Here is a 22,160-nt window from a genome sequence, read left to right as displayed (position 1 = left end):
CAATACCAACTATTTATTTGAACATGTTGCCTTTATAATATCACACTATTCCTTTAAAAGGTATGAATTTATATGATCCCCTGGCAAAAATTCAGCAGACTCAGTCTCGATAATTCTCCAGGGTATCATCATCTTTGTGGGTTCTTGGCTTTAAAAAAGTTTTAAACCCTCTTGAATAGATAATCAATACCAACAAATAAACTAAACTCCATATAGCATTTCTTAAGTGTTGAAAGTATTGGAGGTAGAGGTGGGTCTTGATGAAAGTATGTGTGGAGCAAAGGGAACAGACTCGTCTGAGAATCGTACAGTGTAGTTAATAATCAGACTATCAGGTGAATGATTAAACAAACCGTCAGGAGTGTGTCTATGGTGGTTATATATAAAGTCAGTGATTGGGTATCATTAATGGGTCGTTTATGGATGTGACAGGCCATTAATAGTCTCATTAGTGACTGCTGGAAGTGTGATCCCTGCTGTGCATGTCTGCTGTCAGCCAGAAGAGCTGGACAAGAGCCTCATCTCCAACAAACAGTCTTCAAAGGACTGGAGGGGCGGTCAGAGAGCTTTGAGGCTCTGGGTAAACCAGTTAGAGAAATGGTTTCTGGGGCATCACTAAGTGTAGCATCACCATCATTTTACAGTAGTCTTTTTGATGTCTGGGATGTTTTCATATGCATGGTAAATCACAAAAGAAGATATGGCAAATGTCCACAGTAGTGAAGGTCAACTAATTCATCTACATTTTAATTTTGATATTTTTAGAACTAAAACAATCAGAGAGGTTAAAGCCAGGTGAATCACAAACTATCCTAATTATACAGGGCTTCCTAAAGACTGATTAGTTTTGAATTATAATACACATTTTGAAAATAGTTAGTTGCTATAGTTACAGTCATCGTTAAAACATTAATTTTTAGTAGACACAGTAATCACTTCACCAATCAAGATCACCCAAAGATCACAAATAGTGTTAATAAACTGCCACAGTCAGGTTGTCAATCACACTCCATAAGACAAACTCCACAATATATTCAATATATTCAATTCCCACATTTCAAGTGCCATATTTTGAAGTATTTACTAGCTTCACACTCTTTTTTTAGATGTATGTGGCCTATTCTTCCACACCATTTTTTCTCATCTTAGAGATTTGCTAAAGGTTGTTCCGGTTAGTCAGTTGACACATTCTTCTTCTATTTTAACAAGATGTCCAGTCCCTGATGATGACAAGCAGTCCTACTGATACAAGCACCATATTTCACTGTACTGTATTTTTTGAGGCGAAAGAGTGTTGGATTTGTGGCATACAAAACTGCATTGAATTTTGGCTGACAACATTTGTCTTGGTGACACTGGACCACAAAATCTTGTCCTACATCCCAGCTGGGTCTGGGTCTTCTGTGTTTTATCCAACTCCAGACATTGTTCGTTTAGGGTAATGGCTTGTTTTGGCCTCCCTCCTGTACTAGCACCTTTAGTCCATCTTGGAACAACGACAAACAACACTAACTGCACTAGTATAGATATATCTCAGCCCTCTTTCTCAGCAACGTACATTACAAACCAACATACAGTACCACCTTCAAATATGTTTCAACTGCGGCTTTATGTAATCAGACAGAATATCAAACAAGAGATTATATAAATTCGAAGCAGTCAAAAGATTAACAGCTTAGAACTCATTATTCTTTCATAGTGGATTTTAATATCTTAAGCATATTTGTCTTTTTTACAGAGCAGAAATGCTTATTTGAATGAAAGGTAATCCTGTGTGAAAAGTAATGCACCACCTTCTCATATCCTTACTCGTAATTTGCACTGCACTGCAAGTTAGTCAGCTCACGTTTGATCTAAATAAGACAATTAAAAAGCTAATCAGTTCTTCTTCCTCTTTTATCGCAGTTAAAAGGCAATCTGAATGTGCTAGCACTCACAGCATGTGCTGGGGGTCCATGCTAATTGCTGACAGAAGAGCAGTTTAGCTATTAGAAATGGGCTGTATCATCACTCACAACACTCAGATTACAGCAACTCTTTGTTGACACCAATGACAAATCACTACAAATACAACAGCATAATGACAAATATTTTAAGAGATATGAAAAGCAACATATTATAGGTTATTATTCCTATATAAAAATATTCCCCTTACAAAAAAGAAGTTTATTCAAGTGTGCTAATAGTATACTTCTTTTAAACTAAAAAGTATATAGATTAACATACTGTCTTATAAACTTACATTATTTGAAATTGGATTATTTGAAATTATTATTTATAAAGAAATCAGAAATGTTTCTAATTCTGATTATGTTAATTATTGTGTAGTCCACTGATAGTGTGCACAGAAATTTACTCCAAATCTACTTAAAGATATTTCAAGTATAAAATTAATACCAAAATAGAAACATAGCAGTATACTTAAAGTGCAAAAATAATACATAGTAAAGTAGAAGTATGATGTCACTGAGAGTATACTTCAAAATGTACTTTCATAAATTAAAAAATGTGCTACAAGTATTTAACTAGTAAACTATCAGTATACATAGTTCACTTGTAGTGTGAAGTACAAACAAAAAAACAGTTGTAAACAGTTTGTGTACTCAAATGTTTACTACTGTTACACTTAAAATGGGCCAATTTAGTCCCAAGTAGTATTGAAATGGTAGCCTTACAAGTATACTACTAGTACATTGATATTAGTGTACTTACTAAATAAAGTATACTTTAAAATATTCTCAGTGTCACCCTGTAGTCAATAATTTTAACCCTTAAAACTCATCAAAATGACATATTTAAATATTTTTTTACAGTGTCTTTGTGCCTTAAAATAGTTTGAATGTGACACTACACCCTTGCAATATGAAAAATTAGCCCTGCCTCCACTTGCTCAACTTACTGAGGTAAACGCTGCATAGTGGTATTGCTCTTTACAACATCAGACACATAACGGTAATTAACACAATTAGCCTTTTGCTTGACTACGTTATCAAACAGCTAATAATGCGTTGCTAAAGTTACACACACCATGTTCCTGTTTGCGAGTCAGACAGCTGCCTTCTAACAATAAGTATCCTTACAAACGCTTTAACACAGAACGTCAGTGGAGAAAGGCATATAGTTCATAACATCGTAATATACATCATATACCCACCATATTGTTAATCGACACGATTTTTCATTTCAACAGAAAAATATATGGGGATAACCAGACTCCCCAGCTAGTTTACTGTTAATGATATGCTAAAGCCTGCCGCCACATTGATGTGATTGGTTACAAGGTAGTTTGTGACGTCTGAAACACCACTGCAGTTTCAAGGAGAAAATACTCAGCATGGTGTTGACATATGCATTTGCACATGGTTTATCTTAAAGCATATTAAAACACCACATAGACATATAAACAACATTAAAAACTTGATTTTCACCCCAGGGGGTCTTTAATAAAATTAACTTGAAGTATACTTATTTTTTGTAAGTGTCAATCAAATACTCATTTACTTAATCAGTTTTGTCTTGATCTCCAGAAAAAAAAAACACATCCAGACCTCAGTCTCTGCAGCTTAACTTTGTTTCAAACAGATGGAAACTCATCTCAACTCACAGCACTGAATAGGAGCAGCAGCACATAGTCTCAGAATCAGACTCAAGGTTACCACCTTTATGGTTAATATCTCCCACTCAGAAAAACAGCATACTAATGTCTGTAAAGTGAACTGGAGAACATATTATTTTCAGTGCGAAACATTTCTGGCAGATCAGTGCCCATACAACATGCTTGACCTTGCTACAATGCATGGCTGGTTTTCATCTCCGTACGTCTAAAATATTCCAAACATCTGTGTGCAATCCGTCCGCTCACTCACTGGCTGGCCATAGCCTCTCTAGGAGATGTTCAGTGGTCTTGCTGTGTTCTGCCGAATTGTGCATTGCATTTGATTTACTCGGTTGGAGCAGTTTTTTGCTTTAGCAAACTTCATAAACAGATGCAATGCAGGGCCTGATCTGCTCTTACCGCAGCACAAATGTAAAGAAGGTGGAGTGTAGGGGCATCATAAATCATACCTCTAATAAGCACATTTAGAGCATGCTATATATATATATATATATATATATATATATATATATATATATATATATATATATATATATAAATAAAAGAGAGAGAGAGAGAGAGAGAGAGAGAGAGAGAGAGAGAAAAGGTATGTAGGGCACCCCCTCCTCTCTGAATTAACGACCTGCGCTGCACGTGAGGGCAGCTGCAGGAGAGGCATGTGGAGGGATCCGGGAGGACCTGGCAGATAGAAAACCCCTTGCTGTTTCTCTCTCTCCATCCCCTTTTCACCTCGTCATGCGCTCCAGGGCAGCAGCTGCCTCCGCCCTGACTAAATTGTCTTGAGTATTCCAAAATAGACCTCCAGCCTAAAATAAAAACCACTGTATTAATTAGGGACATTCTATTGGGGGATTCGATGCTCTTTTTTTAATTACTGAGAATTTTTCTCTAGTTATTAAAGAAATCGACCACCTGTCCAAATCCAAAATCGACTATTACTTTCCGAATACATGTTCCTGGTCTTACTGTGAATGATCCAATCCAATCAATTCATAACAAATAAAACCAAGTTCTGCCATACATTTTTACTTGTTAAATATGTTTTCACTCACATTACAGAAGTAAAATGGGTTTTGCATGTTGACTTTAAACTAGGGCTGTCAATAGATTTTTATAATTTTTTTTTAATCACGATTAATCACGCACCCTTAAAGGATTAGTTCACTTTCAAATGAAAATTTCCTGATAATTTACTCACCCCCATGTCATCCAAGATGTTCATGTCTTTCATGTCCTTCATGTCTAAGGGTCTTATCTTGAGAAACCATGACTCAGTTTTTTAAAAAATAAATAAAAATGATATAAGTTTTAACAATAAATGCTCATCTTGGGCTGCGTTCCAGTTCGGTTTTTAAATGCCCTTCCCTCGCTAACTTCCCTCGGTCTCGTTGACTCTGATGTACGTCATTGCTTACATTGCACGAGTGCCCACTTCTGGCGGAACTTTTGCAATGGGCTGAACTGGAATGTCCTAAGCCCTTGATCACTTGGAATCCGCAATGGAGCTGATTTATTATTTATTTTTTCCCCTTACCAATTTGTTTAATACAGCATTCTATATGTATATATGTGTGTTTTAAATGTTTAAAAAAATAATTAATATATCATATAATTGTTTGTGGTAGGGTAAATTAAACGCGATGTGCGCTGACGTCATAATCGTGTTGCATTGTGGGTTATGGAGCTGCCTGAAGTGTACATGTGAAGTAGACTCGCTCCCTTGGTGAAAATCGAGGGCGTGGGTCTGTCCATGTTAACTTCCCTCGTCCACTTCAAAAAGTGGAACGCACTTAAAAAATGGCGGCAGGGATTCCCCCGAGGGGAAGTGTGTAGGGAAGTTCGCGAGTGCGTGTCTAAAACTGGATTGGAACGCAGCCCTGAACTAGCTTTCTTCTTCTTGTCTATTTGAATTCCAGCAGTGTAGACACTGCTAAGTGTATTACTGCCCTCCACAGGTCAAAGTTAAAACTAAATTGTCATATACAATATGCTAGTGCAAGTATATAAAAACTAGTTCAAACTTTAACCTGTGGAGGGCAGTAATACACTTAGCAGTGTCTACACTGCTGGAATTCAAATAGAGAAAAAGAGAAGTAGTTCAAGATGAGCATTTATTGTTAAAACTTATATATATATATTTTATTTTTTTTAGAAAATGAGTCATGGTTTCTCTAGATAAGACCCTTATACCTCGTCTGGGATCGTGTAGAACGTTTTGAAGCTGCAATGAAACTGTAATTTTGACCTTCAACCGTTTGGCCTCCACTGAAGTCCACTATATGGAGAAAAATCCTGGAATGTTTTCATCAAAAAACTTAATTTCTTTTCAACTGAAGAAAGAAAGAAAGACATGAACATCTTGGATGACATGGGAGTAAGTAAATTATCAGGAAATTTTAATTTGAAAGTGAACTAATCCTTTAATCACGATTAATCACACTTATGGTGAAAATAAACATACACCATTTATCTTGTTTAACAAGTCCATTTTGCCATCATTGCCTATATCCAGCAAAGTAAAACATCAGAGTGAAGTGTGATTCTCACAAAACTGTATTTTTCAGGTTTTTTCAAGGTAAATTTAGATGTCTTTCCAAAAAAGGAAACCAAATAGCCAATTTTTTTTTTCCATATAATTCATACATTTATGTACACCAAAGCACACACAACAAAAAAATAACAGCAAAAAAGTGTCATAATTCAGTGTATAGTATGTGCAACAGCAAAGAGCTTGCTTTCATTTTAGACAAGTCAATTTGCGATACTGAAGAGAACCACATTGCGCATCAATATAACATACTCGCGCATGCTTTTGTACGTCACTGCAATCGTCTTTACTTTGATTGCAATATGCATCCATCAAAACTTTCATAGCAAGAAACGTATTTGCTTTATCCAGCTGAGAAACAGTTTTCATTTCATCTGGCCATACAGCAGTGGGATGTTTCGACATTCTGTTCAGACAGGAGCAGCACGGTGCGGGAGGGCTCGTGCTCTTCAGATACAATATGACAGAGAGTCGTGTTTTAAAGCAAAACAGACACTGGAGTGTATAATTCTCTCTGCTATATAATCAGCATGGACTTTAAGATCATGTAACTGAGAGTCGTAAATTACCTTATGACGCAATTTCACATGCTTACGTAATTTTTTTGCGTTAAATTATTTTAACACTTTAAGGATTTTGAATTAATCGCATGCGTTAATGTTGACAGCCCTATTTTAAACACATCATGTAACAGAGTGCTGCTCAACAACATGCAGAGAAAAGTGGTGCTGTGCAGACCGATCGGTGTATGACATAAAAGTACCAAAAGAGCAATTAGAGAGCAGACGTCTCTATATGCTTTTAAATCATACTTGCGGTACTTTGATGTTACACACCAATAGGTCTATGCAGTGCCGCTTCAAGTCAAACGCACCTATTCTAAGACTCCTAGATTGATTCAGTTAATTTATCATGGAATTGTCTTTTACTGCAATTTGAAATACAGTGCTACCACAACAACTGGACAGAATTTTTAAGCATCTTCTGACAATTCCCAGCAAACACTGGTCCGTCGGCAACATCGTGTCCCTTGCCAAAAATAGTTGCAGTAGGATGGCATAAATTGGTAATAATATGTAACGCAGAACATTTCCTAAAAATGCATTCAGATACGTTTCATAACTTTCAATTTGGAACTATTTTTCAACCATGACAGGATGTGTCAGAGGGACGTCTTTTCAACGGTCATTAAAGGTGCCGTAGAACGTCTTTTTAAAAGATGTAATATAAGTCTAAGGTGTCCCCTGAATGTGTCTGTGAAGTTTCAGCTCAAAATACCCCATAGATTTTTTTAATTCATTTTTTTAACTGTCTATTTTGGCACCTTTAAATTCTCGTGCTCCCCACCCCGGAGCTCGCACTTGCCTTAAACAGCATAAACAAAGTTCACACAGCTAATATAACCCTCAAAATGGATCTTTACAAAGTGTTCGTCATGCAGAATGTCTAATCGCGTAATTATGGTATTTATTTGGATGTTTATATTTGATTCTGAATGAGTTTGATATATGCTCCGTGGCTAAAGCTAACATTACACACTGTTGGAGAGATTTATAAAGAATTAAGTTGTGTTTATAAATTATACAGACTGCAAGTGCTTAAAAAATGAAAATAACGACAGTCTTGTCTCTGTGAATACAGTAAGAAACGATAGTAACTTTAACCACATTTAACAGTACATTAGCAACACGCTAACGAAACATTTAGAAAGACAATTTACAAATATCACTAAAAATATCATGATATCATGGATCATGTCCGTTATTATTGCTCCATCTGCCATTTTTCGCTATTGTTCTTGTTTGTTTACCTAGTCTGATGATTCAGCTGTGCACAGATCCAGACTTGAACATGAGCTGGCATATGCAAATTTTGGCGGCATACATATTAATGACCCCAACTGTTACGTAACAGTTGGTGTTATGTGGAGATTCGCCTGTTTTTCAGGGGTGTTTTTCAAAAACGAGATTTAAATAAGAAAGAGAAAACTATGGTGTTTGAGACTCACTGTATGTCATGTCCATGTACTGAACTCTTGTTATTTAACTATGCCAAGATAAATTCAATTTCACATTCTAGGGCACCTTTAAACATCTAAATGTTTGCTGGGTTCTTCCATCATCCCTCCACCACTTGAACTCCACCTTTATTTCTATTCATTTTGATTTTATAATAATTAAACAGATCAGCTAAAGTTGAATCTTATGCTAGAGCACATCATAGACAGAAAGCCAAAATTATTATCCTACATCTTGCTCAATATTTATGTTAACTTCTGTAAACAGCTCAGCACAGTCAATAACAATGTTGCTTCATCATTCTGATGGTCTGTAATATACATTTGCCATATTTGGACACTTTTGTATACGTACATAGGGAACACTTAAAAATGATGGTCATTACTTTAGACTCAAAATATCAAACCAGGTGGCATCTGCAAACAAATGATGCTGGAGTTTTCCTTTTAGAGAAGTATCTCGCTTGTAAAGTGTGCTTGTGCTATCTTTCTCTACAAATAAATGGCACATTTGTTTTGACATTTTGTTATATATTGAAATGACATTCACATATTTTTAACTGTGGCTTGCGTGTCCAAATACTTATGAGGTCACTGTGTATATTGTTTACTTTGTTGCTCCTCTACAAAACATCTGTGTGATAGTCAGTGATATCAGTGTTTGAACGGGGAGCTTAATTGCTAACTGTGATGTACTGAAAGATGAGGCATTATTTGCTCTTCACACTTGATCAAATGACTGGATGATTTTTATTCACTGTGAACGCATCAAAGAAATTCTGCGGAAACGACAGCCTGTGCTTCTTATATTTAGAGCCGGGACTCTGCTTCAATGCGTAAAGCCATGTTTCAAACAGAATTGTGAATGATTAGCTGTCAAAGGCATGTAAAGAGAGGCTGGTTTGGTGTGTAAGCATGGTGGCTTTTGTAGGCGATGGAGCACCAGACAACAACATCACTGGCTCCATTCATCAGCTCAAGTGAAAGCTAAACCGCAGAGTCAGTATATTTTACAGCTGACAGAAAATATTCAGTTCATGCCAGTGGATATTACAATGAGCATAACACCATATTTCCTTCCTGATAAATGACAATAAAGTGCTTTTGTTTCTAGTTCATGTACCATTTGGTTACCTTTCTTCAGTGATGATGTCTTCAGTGATTAAAAAAATAATTCTGGCCAAAAGTAATTTTGTTTTCTTCATTTTCATGGTTGAAAACCAATAAATAGTGATATTAAAAATCTACATATTTTGTAAAAAAATAAAAATAATGACAATTGCTTTGTCAGTGGCAAATCAAAGTTGTGATTCTTAAATAAATGTAACATTATAATGTGCAGTGTTATACAGCTTGTTTAAAAAAAGTTCTTATATAATGAAAGCTCAACAAATAATGCTTAAATCTTTGTCATAATGCAGCACTATCCATTAAAGGGTTAGTTCACCCAAAAATGACAACTGTCCCATAATTTACTTGCCCTCAAGCCATCCTAGGTGTATATTACTTTCTTCTTTTAGCCAAAAACAATCTGAGTTTTATTAAAAAATATCCTGGCTCTTCCAAGCTTTATAATGGGAGTGAATAGTACCTTAGATTTTGAAGACCAAAAAAGCATATCCATCATCATAAAGGTAATCCATACTGCTGCAGGGGGTTAAATGAGGTTTTTTTTTTTTTCTAGGCTTGATTGTGTTTATGGGGCGCAGTTTAACATGTCTTAATGCTTCATTTAAAAAAATAAAAAAATAAAAAAAAAATAAAAAAATTATATATATATATATATATATATATATATATATATATATTTTACCTTTATTCTACACCGCTGTTTCTCTTCTCCTAAAAATGCTCTGTTAAGTTCCTGGTTCTAAGAAGCCCCTCCCTCAGAAATACGCAATGGGCTCAGAATGGTTAGCGGGCCCTGTGTATTGTGATTCGCTGTCCGGAACACGTTGTCACGATTCATGTTTTCTGGAAATGCCACGCCCCTTACCATTACGGGCAATAGTTGCATGCTTTCGGTGGAAATGTAAATAATGGCGTCAATATTGCCATATCAATTTGAGTCCGAATCAGACCCAGATAGCAGTAATGAAGAGGGTCAAGCAGAACCTCTGCAAGCATGGCTTTTAAAGGACATTCATGAATATTAAGTATTTTTGTTTGTACTTGTGTCAAAGTGTTTAGATATGCTGTCACTTGTAAATGTTACCGCTGTTTATGTTAGCTTTCTATATACGTTGTTATCCTGATTAAAACTTTACTGTAGCTGAATCCATGACTGAGTAGTAGCATTTTTGTAAAGGTATTGTTTAATTTATAGCATGAACGAGCATGTGGGTAAACACAACATAAAACCCATAATGAAACAATGCACACTGATAACAGAAACGCCAACAAAAGTTTGCTGGTGTGATTACATAGAAGTCTGTTGGTGTTTGTAGGCATTTGTTGGACAAGTATGAAATAGAATTTAGCTGGCTAGTGTAGGCAAACCGTGTTGGTCTTAGTTTACGTCCCAGAAACTATATAACTTTATAAACAATAAAACATACTTACAGGTTGGGGCCCATAAACAGAAGCTTCTGCTTTTAAAGTGGGAACTGCTTCATCTTTCAGTAATAGCCTTTGTGCAAATCCAGCATTGAATTCGTGTAGATTCTGGAAGCTGTCTTCCGTAAAATGTGCAGCACAGACAGCTAAATTTATTATAATTGTCAGGAACAGAATTAAACATAAAAAGGAAGCCCAAACACAGAAGACTTGTATGCACGCGACATGGCCATGCCCACTCACTTCGTTGCTTGTTCCCGTGGGCAGTGTTTATGTTTATTGCATCCAAGCTTTATAATTGCAGTGAACAGGACCAGCAAGTATGAAGCTGAAGAAAGTCCACACGGTTAATAAAGGCCTATGAAGTGAAGAGATGCATTTGTGTAAAAAAATAAATAAAAATCCATATTTAACAAGTTATAAAGTAAAATATCTAGTTTTCGCCAAACCGCCTTACGTATTCAACTTAGGAACTTAGGAGAGGCAATTCCTCTCACAGTTCAAAACTCTTTCGCTACATCCTACGCCTTCCATATCCAACTTCCGTACTCAACTTGGGAAGAATGCTAACTGACATTGCGTCTGAAGTTGAATTTGGAAGGCGGTCTGGCAGAAGCTAGATATTTTACTTTATAACTTGTTAAATATAGATATTTTTCATACACAAACACATCACTTTGCCTTTATTAACCCCCTGGAGCCACGTGGAGTACGTTTATGATGGATAGAGGCACTTTCTTCAGTTTCATACTCGTTGGTCCCGTTCACTGCCATTATAAAGCTTGGATGCGTCAGAATATTTATTAATATAACTCCGATTGTGTTCATCAGAAAGAAGAAAGTCATATACACCTAGGATGGCTTGAGAGTGAGTAAAGCTTGGGGTAATTTTAATTTTAAAGTGAACTAATCTTTTAATAAAGGCCTTCTGAAGAGAAGCAATGCGTTTTTGTAAAGCATGCTAAGTTTTGTAAGCAAGTCTAGTTCCGGTGGAAGAGTGACCTCTGTTGGAGGATTTCGATATAAGAGAATAGGAGCTTGAGTTTGTTGCCCAGCCCTATATTTGTTTGAACCGCGAGAGGCGTCTACTCTCACCTAAGCTTGCGCTTGCGTCGTGGCAGAGGTCACTCTTCCGCCGGAACTCGACTTGTGAACGGCTGTTACCAGAAGCCAGTGATTATAAAGTTATAAATATGAATATTTTTCTTACAAATATGCAATCCCCTGGAGCAGTATAGATTACTTTTACGATGGATGGATGCACTTTTTTGGGCTTCAAAATCTAAGTTACCATTCACTCCCATTATACTCACTCCATGGAAGAACTTGGGTATTTTTTAATATAACTCTGATTGTATTTGGCTGAAAGAATAAAGTCATATACACCTAGGATGGCTTAAGGGTGAATACATTTTTGGGTGAACTAACCCTTTAAGTCACAATTTACTCACCCTGGTGTTGTTCTAATGCTGTCTATCTAATTCTAATGCCCTTCATTCTTTTATGGGCCACAAAAGGAGAAATTTCCTGCTCGCGTTTATTCATAAAATGACAGAGAATAGCAACCAGCATCAACAAATCAAGATTAACAAAAACACGACATGAAATACAACCCACATGTACCTTCTTCTCTGAGGTGAATATAGCTGTTGTGTTTGTCGAAACAAGAAGTTATTGCATTCACGTCAACTGTCATTCTGACTACCATCAGAAAAACGGAGTTCTGGTCCTATGATATTTGACTCAGTGAAGAAAGTACACAGATACTTTTTTGGAATTTCATTGTATTTAATGTCGCTTTTTCTGGGCGACACAGAGTGAACAGCGATGCTAATAGAGTCTCACCAACGCGTCATGCAGCTGTGCAGCGAAGCCCAATGGCCAAGGTCAAGAATTTCATTAAATAATACATTAAATTTCATTTTTTTTAGCACTAAACCCTATCGTATACCCCCTGAACACTTGGAATATACGACACATATCACATGGGATCATTCTGTGACATTTTGTAAATACCTTGATGCTGGTTGAACATGAGCAGGACATTTATTAAAATTTCTCCTTTTGTGCTCCATATACTACTTTAGAACAACACCAGGTGAGTAAATGATGACTTAATTTTCATTTTAGGGTGAACTATCCCTTTAAGTTAGTGCTATATGATGACAAAACTTATGATCAAAATAATAAGTGCAGAGTTCAAAATAAATATCTGATATCAGATGATAAATATATGCAGATATTACTGACCAATACCAATAAATCAAAAACTGAATGATAACTGATATGGTCCTAATATATCATAATATTATATGGAAGACTTAATTTACACCTCTGTTACAGTGTCACCTAATATCCTGTGCATGGGCTTCAATGGCCACAAATCTGTAACTTGAACACTGTTAGACCTCTGACATTTCACACATATTCCAAACCCTCAATTTGTCTGTGCGATATAGAATTACAATTACAGCACTGATCCATCTCATGTCATCCATCTGGGTGCTTACTGTCAGGCCTGTAGCCCAGCGTGGTGTAAAACTAGCTAAAATAATGAACTGCTCTCCTCCAAATAGAGTCTAGGCAAGGTGTGAGCCAGTGTGGATGATAAATGAGCTGGTCAGAAGAGAATGAGAGAGAGAGAGAGAGAGAGAGAGAGAGAGAGTTAAGAACAACAAGAAGTAATCCTTCTTGAAAAGCTATGCAAAAATCAATTAAGTAGCCAGGTCTCCTACAGAAACCAGATGAGAGGTTGCAAAATTCTGTACATTGGCTATACATTGAAGATATTTCTGATGATTTGGTTGAAGAGTAGTTTTAATTTGGACTTAACCTACCAATATTTTCATGAGCCCCACCATAAAAATACATATATTTTTAAAATTATTTAAAATATTTTTTTTAATCTATTTTTGAATTATTATATTTATTTACACATTTATAAATACATTTATAAATGAATATCTAAATAATAATAATAACAAGGTCTTTATACAGCTTTAATATAACTCTATAATAGATGTAATTTCATAAAGACACATTTAATAGGAAACAATGTGATTGAATTCCAACCGATGCATCCAACAAGACATTCGTGCAATTTCATGTTTACGTTAGACAGCTTACAAAAAATTTCCACAAACAACATTCAATACATCACAGAAAAACAAATTTTAATTTTAAAATTTGCAATGCAATGTACATGATCAATGATTTCAAGATTGACAATGCAGCATTGGCTTGAAGGGGTTACTAAAAAGTTTAGTCAAACCAGGTGGTTTGACTTCCATTCATGACTTTCATTCAGTTGAATGTAATTGCTGAGAACCAGAACCTTTTCAGGTGTTCTATTGTCCTCAGTTCTGTATGTTTACATGTGAGCGAAAGATTGAAGATTCAGCTGCGAATCAATGTCAAGGACACTCCACGTGAAAGATGGAATAATATGAAATATTGAGGCTAGTACAGATTTTATATCTATGCATTTAACATTTGACAACCAGAAATTGCCACAATAATTATCTTATTTTTTAACAGTGTTTATATTGTTTTTTTATTATTTATAGTCTAACACATGTTTTGTAAAATATTCGGATGAAAAATTAGCTTGTGCTGCATTTCGTGATGTGGTGAGGGTAGAAGTTTCTAGGTTTTAAGGTGCCCTAGAATTAAAAATTGAATTTACCTCAGCATAGTTGAATAACAAGAGTTCAGTACATGGAAATGACATACAGTGAGACTCAAACACCATTGTTTCCTCCTTCTTATATAAATCTCATTTGTTTAAAAGACCTCTGAAGAACAGGCGAATTTCAACATAACACCGACTGTTACGTAACAGTCGGGATCATTAATGTGTATGCCCCCAATATTTGCATATGCCAGCTCATGTTCAAGGCATTACACAAGGGCAGGACGTCTGGATGTGTACAGCTGAATCCGACGACTAGGTAAGCAAGCAAGGACAACAGCGAAAAATGGCCCATGATATCAAGATATTTTTAGTGATATTGGTAAATTGTCTTTCTAAATGTTTCGTTAACATGTTGCTAATATACTGTTAAATGTGGTTAAAGTTACCATCATTTCTTACTGTATTCACGGAGACAAGACTGTCGTTATTTTCATTTTTTAAACACTTGGAGTCTGTATAATTCATAAACACAACTTCGTTCTTTATAAATCTCTCCAATAGTGTGTAATGTTAGCTTTAGCCACGGAGCATACTATCAAACTCATTCAGAATCAAATGTAAACATCCAAATAAACACTGTACTTACGCGATTAGACATGCTGCATGACGAACACTTTGTAAAGATCCATTTTGAGGCGGGGAGCGTGAGCATTTAAAGGGGCTGCAGCCTGAATCGACGCATATTTAATGATGCCCCAAAATAGGCAGTTAAAAGAAATCTATGGGGTATTTTGAGCTGAAACTTCACAGACACATTCAGGGGACAGTCTTATATTACATCTTTTGAAAACACGTTCTACGGCACCTTTAATAAATAGATCCCTATAAAACAGCATAAATTAATAAGAGCTCGAAAAACATTAGACAACAGCCAGAGACTTTAACTTCAATTGAGGAAAATTATTGATCTCAAAGACATCAGGTTTATCCAGTGTTGTGCATTTCTTAAACCTGTTAGAAAAAGTGTTGCGAAAATTGAACCAAAACATGCTAAACCACTCTCCAGTATTGTCCAAAATAATCCTAGACAATAGGAAGATCTAACACATTGTTCATTTTTCTTTCTTTCACTTTTTCTTCCAGATGAGAGCATGCCATGCATGAACACAAGGTACCGGTACCTGGGAGCATCTGGGCTCACAGGGAACATTAATTGACATCAAAAGCCCCATTTGGACAGGAAAACATTGTTTTTCTCACACAAACTTGGCTAAAAATGTGGTGCGTACTGTTTACGCTAACTCCTCTAAGATCATTTAGCTTAATGTTTTTTTTGCTATGTATATATATATATATATATATATGTACAGTATATACACACATTTAATATTAAACATAATTATTAATATGACTTTCATTGAATATTGTAACTAAAGCTATATTTCTTATGGCCCTGTCTGCAGCACCATTATGAATTCAGACCTTTATATCAACGTTTCCCTGGTAAAATGACAGGAAAAAAAAAAACTACAGATATCCAAATCCAACATGACATCACAGATGTCCACTGTTAATAATTTGACTCAAGCCGTTTGAAAAACTAATCCTGTCCAAATAATGCAAAAGAGAGATGAGGGTATTGAGAAACCAAGTAAGAGAGAGAGAAAATAGGGGACATTTACATGAAAAATGATGTAAATAAATAAATAGATCAATCAATAAATCAGTACCTCAGAAAACAATAAAGAAGAAGCCTGGCTAAGCCAGTCAGCAACTGACAGAGAAGTCACTTCATATCAGTGTCTGTGCTGGCTGGCAGGCCACTCAACGCAGCTCTCCCTGCCTTCATCATTCCCTATTCTTCCCTCCAAATCCACCTCTTCACTTTCTCCACTTCTCTTAATTTGCTTTCCCTCATGGCATTTGCAAAATTGCAGCTTCCTATATACCTAAACACTTGTACATGAAATGTACATGAAATGCTCAATCCATTTCATCCAAAAGCCTTAATTTAATGTACACAGAGCTGTCAAGATTGTTATACAACAAGATTATCCTCAAATGCGGTGCCCTTAAGTGAACATGCAGAGCATTATGTGAAAAGATCTTTTGTTTTGTATGATGTCAGGGTATACAACAGATGTACACATCCTGAATTGTTTCTAAAGGGATGCATTTGATAGTAAGATTATTATGAAGAGTCATTATTTTTTTGTGCTGAGTTGCACAGATACGAATAGCCAGATGGAGTGTATGTAGACGGATTCATGAGTGGTAGAAATGCTTTTAACATGAGAGCCTGTAAAAAAAATCATCTCTGACATTAATGGCCACATTGTCCTGACTCAAGATTTAACAAATTAGTGATGCACATTATGTAATAATATATAGAGATGATTGAGATCATCAAAGATCCCTGTGTCAGTTAATTTATGTTCAGCCCCAAAGAACTCTCTAAGTGTTTGTGAATCAGTGGGTAAACCACCACTGGCTTGCTACAGTCCATTCTGAATCAGAAGACCTGCCTTTCAACACATCAATCTAACGGAATTAAAAGCAGATGTTCAAGACACTTTACTCACTACATCAACATCACACGTAACTCTACAGTAACTACGATTGTATTGATGATGAAAATTAATCTAAATCACAACATAGTGTGAAAATTATTGTCTTCTAAAACAACATGCAGTGTGAGTATGATTCTCTAAAATGATTAATAATGTCAGTGAAAAAAGAGCTAATCGTATGAGTATGGCTGTCTTAAATGGCTTATAGTGATAGTACGGTTCTCAGAAATTGCTAATATTGCGAGTATGGTTCTTTAAAATAGTTAACAGTCTTAAGTATTACTCTCTAAAATGGTTAATAGTGTAACTATGGCTGTCTACAATTGGTAATTGTAGAGTAGGGTTCACTTAAACAGTTGACAGCTCTTTAAAACAGTTTAGCTCTAGCATGGTTCTCTGAAACTGTTAATATGGTATGAATATGGCTCTTTAAAATAGTTAGCAGTCACACCTCTCTAAAACAATTAATTGTATGTATGGTTCACTTGAATGGTTAAAAACAGTTTATAGTGCTAGTACAGATAAGCACTTGTATCTCTCTTAAATGGTTAACTGTGTGAGTACAGTGTGAGAAAAACAGTTTATGTTAGTATGGTTCTCGGTTAACATTGTAAGTATGGTTCTTGTATGGTTACAGTTGGCTTGTCTAAAACAGTTGAAGAGTTCATTTGCAAAAACCGATAAACGCCATTTTTTTAAAAAAATGAACTAAGTGCTGTGCATTATTCTCCATATATAGCACGTTCTGTACCCTAAATCCATTTTGTCAGAAGAGCCGGTTTTGCCCACTTTCAGGCATCGCAAGTTCACGTTTTACAGCAGAAGCCGACAAGCGCCCTTGTTTGTGTACAGACAGAAACCGATAAGTCCGTTTTAGCAAATCAGCGCGCAGTATTCAGGTCAGGTGACAAGGCTTTTAGTCACTTCAAAAAGACGCGCTAGCTGAGGAAAGTTTTATCAAAGCTCACTAAAAGTGATCGAGGATTTATGATTTCGACTCCTGTAAGTCCTTGTACACCATACACGACTTACATGCTGAAAAATTGGTTGTCCTTTTGCTTGTGTGTGTGTGTGTGCGCGCGCACGTGCGTGTGTGGATGAGTGCGTGTGTGTGTACTTGTGTGCCGATCTGTGTGTGTGTGTGTTTGAGAGAGAGAGAGAGAGAGAGCGTGTGTGTGTGTGTGTGTGTGTGTGTGTGTGTGCCGATCTGTTTGTTTGTGTGTGTGTGTGTGTGTGTGTGGGTGGGTGGGTGTGTGTGTGCGCGCGCGTGGGTGGGTGGGTGTGTGTGTGCGTTTGTGTGCACATGTGTGTTTGAGAGTGTTTTAAATGCAATTACTTGGGTTTTGTTTAACTATGAAACATGAAATGTGGAGTTATCTGCTTTTGCCAAAAAAACGACTGTTGGAGTTATCTGCTTTTGCTAAAAAACAAACTTTTAATATATATATAAAACATACTTTCAATGAATTTTATTTTTTTAATTTACATGTATTTTTTAGAGTTATCATTTCTTAATCAAAACAGCCCAACTGCAGTTTGATTGTTATTACTTGAAATGCACAATAAAAAAAAACATGATTTGTGAGAATTCATAAAAATGGAGTTATCTGTTTTTGCAAATAAACTCTTCAGTTGTCTACAAGTTAAGTTTGGCTCTCTAAAACAGTTAATAGCTGTTTTAATAATAACAGCATTCTCCAAAATGGTTAATAGTATGAGTACGATTCATTCAAAATATTCAACAGTCTTAAGTTCTTTAAAATAGTTATATAGCCCTTTAAAAGTGCGAGCATGCTTATCTAGAACTGTGTAATTCTGTAAACTTTTAACAGTTTCAGAAATCCATACATTATTGAACAGTTATGAGAGTGTGAATCTGCACGTTTCCCTTTACATGTTTCGCTTTAAGTGCAATGTTGCGACTAGGCTACGGTTCTCTACTAAAACAGTTCCGAGTGCGAGTATGATTCTCCAGCAAAACTTTCCATTACCCCCCTCCGCCTTCACAAACACACATTCCTGACAAATCCTGAACCGAAACTCACCGGAATTCTCGGTCAAACTGGACAAGCCGGACACCGTCAGCAGCAGCAGCCCCATGAAGCACATCTGTCCCCCGAACAACTCCTTGCGCTTTTTCCTCCGCGCTTTGATCTTCTTCTGCTGGAGCATCACTTGCAGCGGTCGAGTCCACACGCGAACACACGCATCCCCATCCATTACCATAGCTCGACACAGCTACAAATGTGACAAATACAGACAGAAATGGTGCGACTAAGAGTTTTAAGCCAGAAGATTAAACGCCGAACGAATGAAGTGTGTTTGTCGCGTTGACGTGAATATTCCCCTTATATGACTTCAAATTGTAATGTGGTGAAATAGAGATGCTGCACGCGCCCCATGGATGCGTCAGTTTGGTGCCAGTTCTCTCAGGACACAAACTGCTGCTGCTGAGAGATTGAGGATGTAGAGGAGGAGAGAGCACGAGAGGGAGGGGTGAAAGTAAGGAAGTGAACGCAGTCAGAGGGAGAAAGATAGAGAGAGAGACGGAGAAACTGGAACGCAGCTGTTCTAGTGATGGGTTGTTCGCGAACGAGTCAGACTCGGCTCTGTGAGTGAACGATGGGAGTCGGCTCCCGTTTGAGAGCTGATTTTTTTTCTTTCTTTTTTCATCATTAGTAATTCATCACTAGTTTATCCTTAGTTCTAATAATGGTGAAGTACTTAGTATTAAGTCTATGCACTGAGATGAGAGAAAGAGAGAGATAACGAGGGGCAGTTGTTGGTGGGTTTAAAAGGTGGAGCTTAGTCTGATTTACCGCAAACAAACCCTCTGCTCATCGCCACCCTCTATTGGTAGCATTTTGCTGGTTTATTAGTTAATAGGCCTACATGAGATAAAATATGCTGTCATATCTGAATTACTGTCAAAATGAATTCTTAAAAAAAAAAAAATATTGACATCACTATAAATTGACACTAAACGAGATGCGCCACAAATACTAGTGAAGTGACTAGTTAAGTCAAATTACACAAATATTTGTTTTCTCTAGCAGTATGGTGGTTTCCAACATAGTTCAAAAGCTTCTTGATTTTTTATTATAATAATAACAATAATTATTATATTATTATTTGTAAATTCTGTTCTCAAAAACAACAACAAAAGGTTCAGACTTACATTCAGTCTTTTAGTTAAAGCTGCAGTCTGTAAGTTTTGCCTCTTTGTCGCCATCTCTGTTTGAAACCTACAATTGCAGTTTATTTGCGGAATTATCATCTTTATGTGGGTTGTGCATTAGCACGGCTCCTCAGCGCAGATGCATCTAATGTTTGCTGTCAGTCACTGCACTGGTATGGATACTGTTCTTCTGCATCACAGATTCTACATCTTGGAAGCATGACCAAAATAAGAATTTTCACCAGAAACGTCATCTGAACAAGCAAGTAACATGTCTGTCACTTTTGTTCTGACCAACTGAGAAAAAAAGCATTACAATTGCACTGCTAATAGTGATTAAATCTAATGATCGCTTAACTTGGATCAAGTCAAACTATGCAAATTATTATTGTTATAATTTGTTCTCAAATTGTTAATGTTAACATCAGCCTTGCGTGACTGTGTATTTAGTGTGTATTGGCGTTACCTGTAGATCTCAATTTCTGTAGCCACTCCGCAGTCCGACATCTTTTGCTTTTGACTATGGGTTAATCTCCAGTTGTCACTGATGATTGTCATTTCGATCTTTCTGGATTACAATCCACAATCAAAGTGATAAGTTTAATTATTCCAGCTGCTAAGAGAAAAGGCTATAAATGATCCGTTACCAGCAGCATCCTCACATGCCATATAGCCCACTAGCTGGGACTCCTTCATGTAAACTAGGGTGACCAAACGTCCTGTTTTCCCAGGACATGTCCTGTTTTCATGTCCTGTCCTGACCGTCCTAATTGTTTTTTTATAAAGTGATGAAAATGTCCTGGTTTTCATTGTTTTTCATTGGGCCATTAACGAGTTTGTTTGCCCATATAATCTTTAGGGTATTAGGTTAGCTAATTTGGCTTGCTGTCCACTGAGGAGGGGCTCAATGAAGCATCTTCAACTCAAGCTCTGATACACCCCCCCTAATCCTAAATATAGGATGTGATTACATAGGGCAAGGTACCTGAAATGAAGGTGGAGTTTGGGGAGGTGGAGGGATGCTGAAACAACTGACTGAAGAGAGGTAAGCAGCTGCTGGCTGTTGACTGGAAGATTAGATGGGCTTGCTCCTCTCTAAATTACGTTTAGGAACTTCATTTATGGTGTTACGAGATTTTCAGTTTCTGAGATTTTCGGTTTCCGAAGGCAGAGCATACATTAATATAAATGAGTTTCGCAGACATGCGCGATTGCACGTGCAACTGAGAATATTAGTTCACATTGTATCTCAAGGCATTAGTGGATTATTCCATAAAGGTAACTTTATTCTCAGGGACTTATGGCTAAACTACAGTTGTTTACTTCTAGGTAACAGTTTATAATGTTTTCATTAGTATGCACTATTTGTGCAGTCGTGTGTAACTCAATAACATATACTTCATGTAACAGCAGAGCAACCTTCAGCTATCATTTACAACGAGTTCAGCTCATTGTGCTCTTCCTTTGTACCTTGCAATGTAACAGCTGACAGGCCTATATACATTTCTTTATAACTTTAAATGCTTAAGCTCAAGATCAGCTCTACAGCAAAATATAGATGGGCAAACAAGGAGGATAAGGAAGAAAAACAGGATGAAGGGGAAAACGAGGAAGAAGAAGAAATCTAAAGATATAGATATTTTTTGTAAGTTTGTGAGAGCTATTTTTGTTAAATTCAGATCGCTAATATAGCAGAGGTATTTTTTTTTTAGTTATTTATTATTTATTTATTTTTCCTAATACAGAAGAGACATTATTTATATCATTATAAAGACTACCCCTCACAGCCTCACTTTCATACCTGTCATGCTGCTGCTCTGAATAAGGTCTATTGTGACAACTTACCCCATAGTGAGACAATAAGGTCATTGTCTGTTAAATGAACTGTATCTTTTTCAGCTTTTCTCACCAGCTAGTGTCACAGCAGTTCCATCCACCCGGTGTGTATTTTGCACCATAATCTTGCTGGCTGAGTTTGTCTCAACCATACAAACCTCAAAACCACACAGCTGCAAATCTTGTAGCTATTGCCTTTTATATA

General features: G+C 36.5%; 1 protein-coding gene across 1 annotated transcript in view; it reads right to left on the bottom strand.

Annotated features, from left to right (window-relative positions):
- Positions 1-19,348, bottom strand: part of slc24a3 (solute carrier family 24 member 3) — a 94,576-nt gene extending 75,228 nt beyond the window's left edge. The window contains exon 1 of the mRNA XM_067386309.1: positions 18,987-19,348. Coding sequence (XP_067242410.1) covers positions 18,987-19,167 — 181 coding nt within the window. The 5' untranslated portion in view covers positions 19,168-19,348. The remainder of the gene's footprint in view (positions 1-18,986) is intronic.
- Positions 19,349-22,160: the final 2,812 nt, after the last annotated feature.

This window comes from Chanodichthys erythropterus, chromosome 5, assembly GCF_024489055.1.
Source record: "Chanodichthys erythropterus isolate Z2021 chromosome 5, ASM2448905v1, whole genome shotgun sequence".
Lineage (NCBI taxonomy): Eukaryota > Metazoa > Chordata > Actinopteri > Cypriniformes > Xenocyprididae > Chanodichthys > Chanodichthys erythropterus.
The sequence above is the reverse complement of the archived record's forward strand: the minus strand, read 5'-3'. Positions and strand labels throughout refer to the sequence as shown.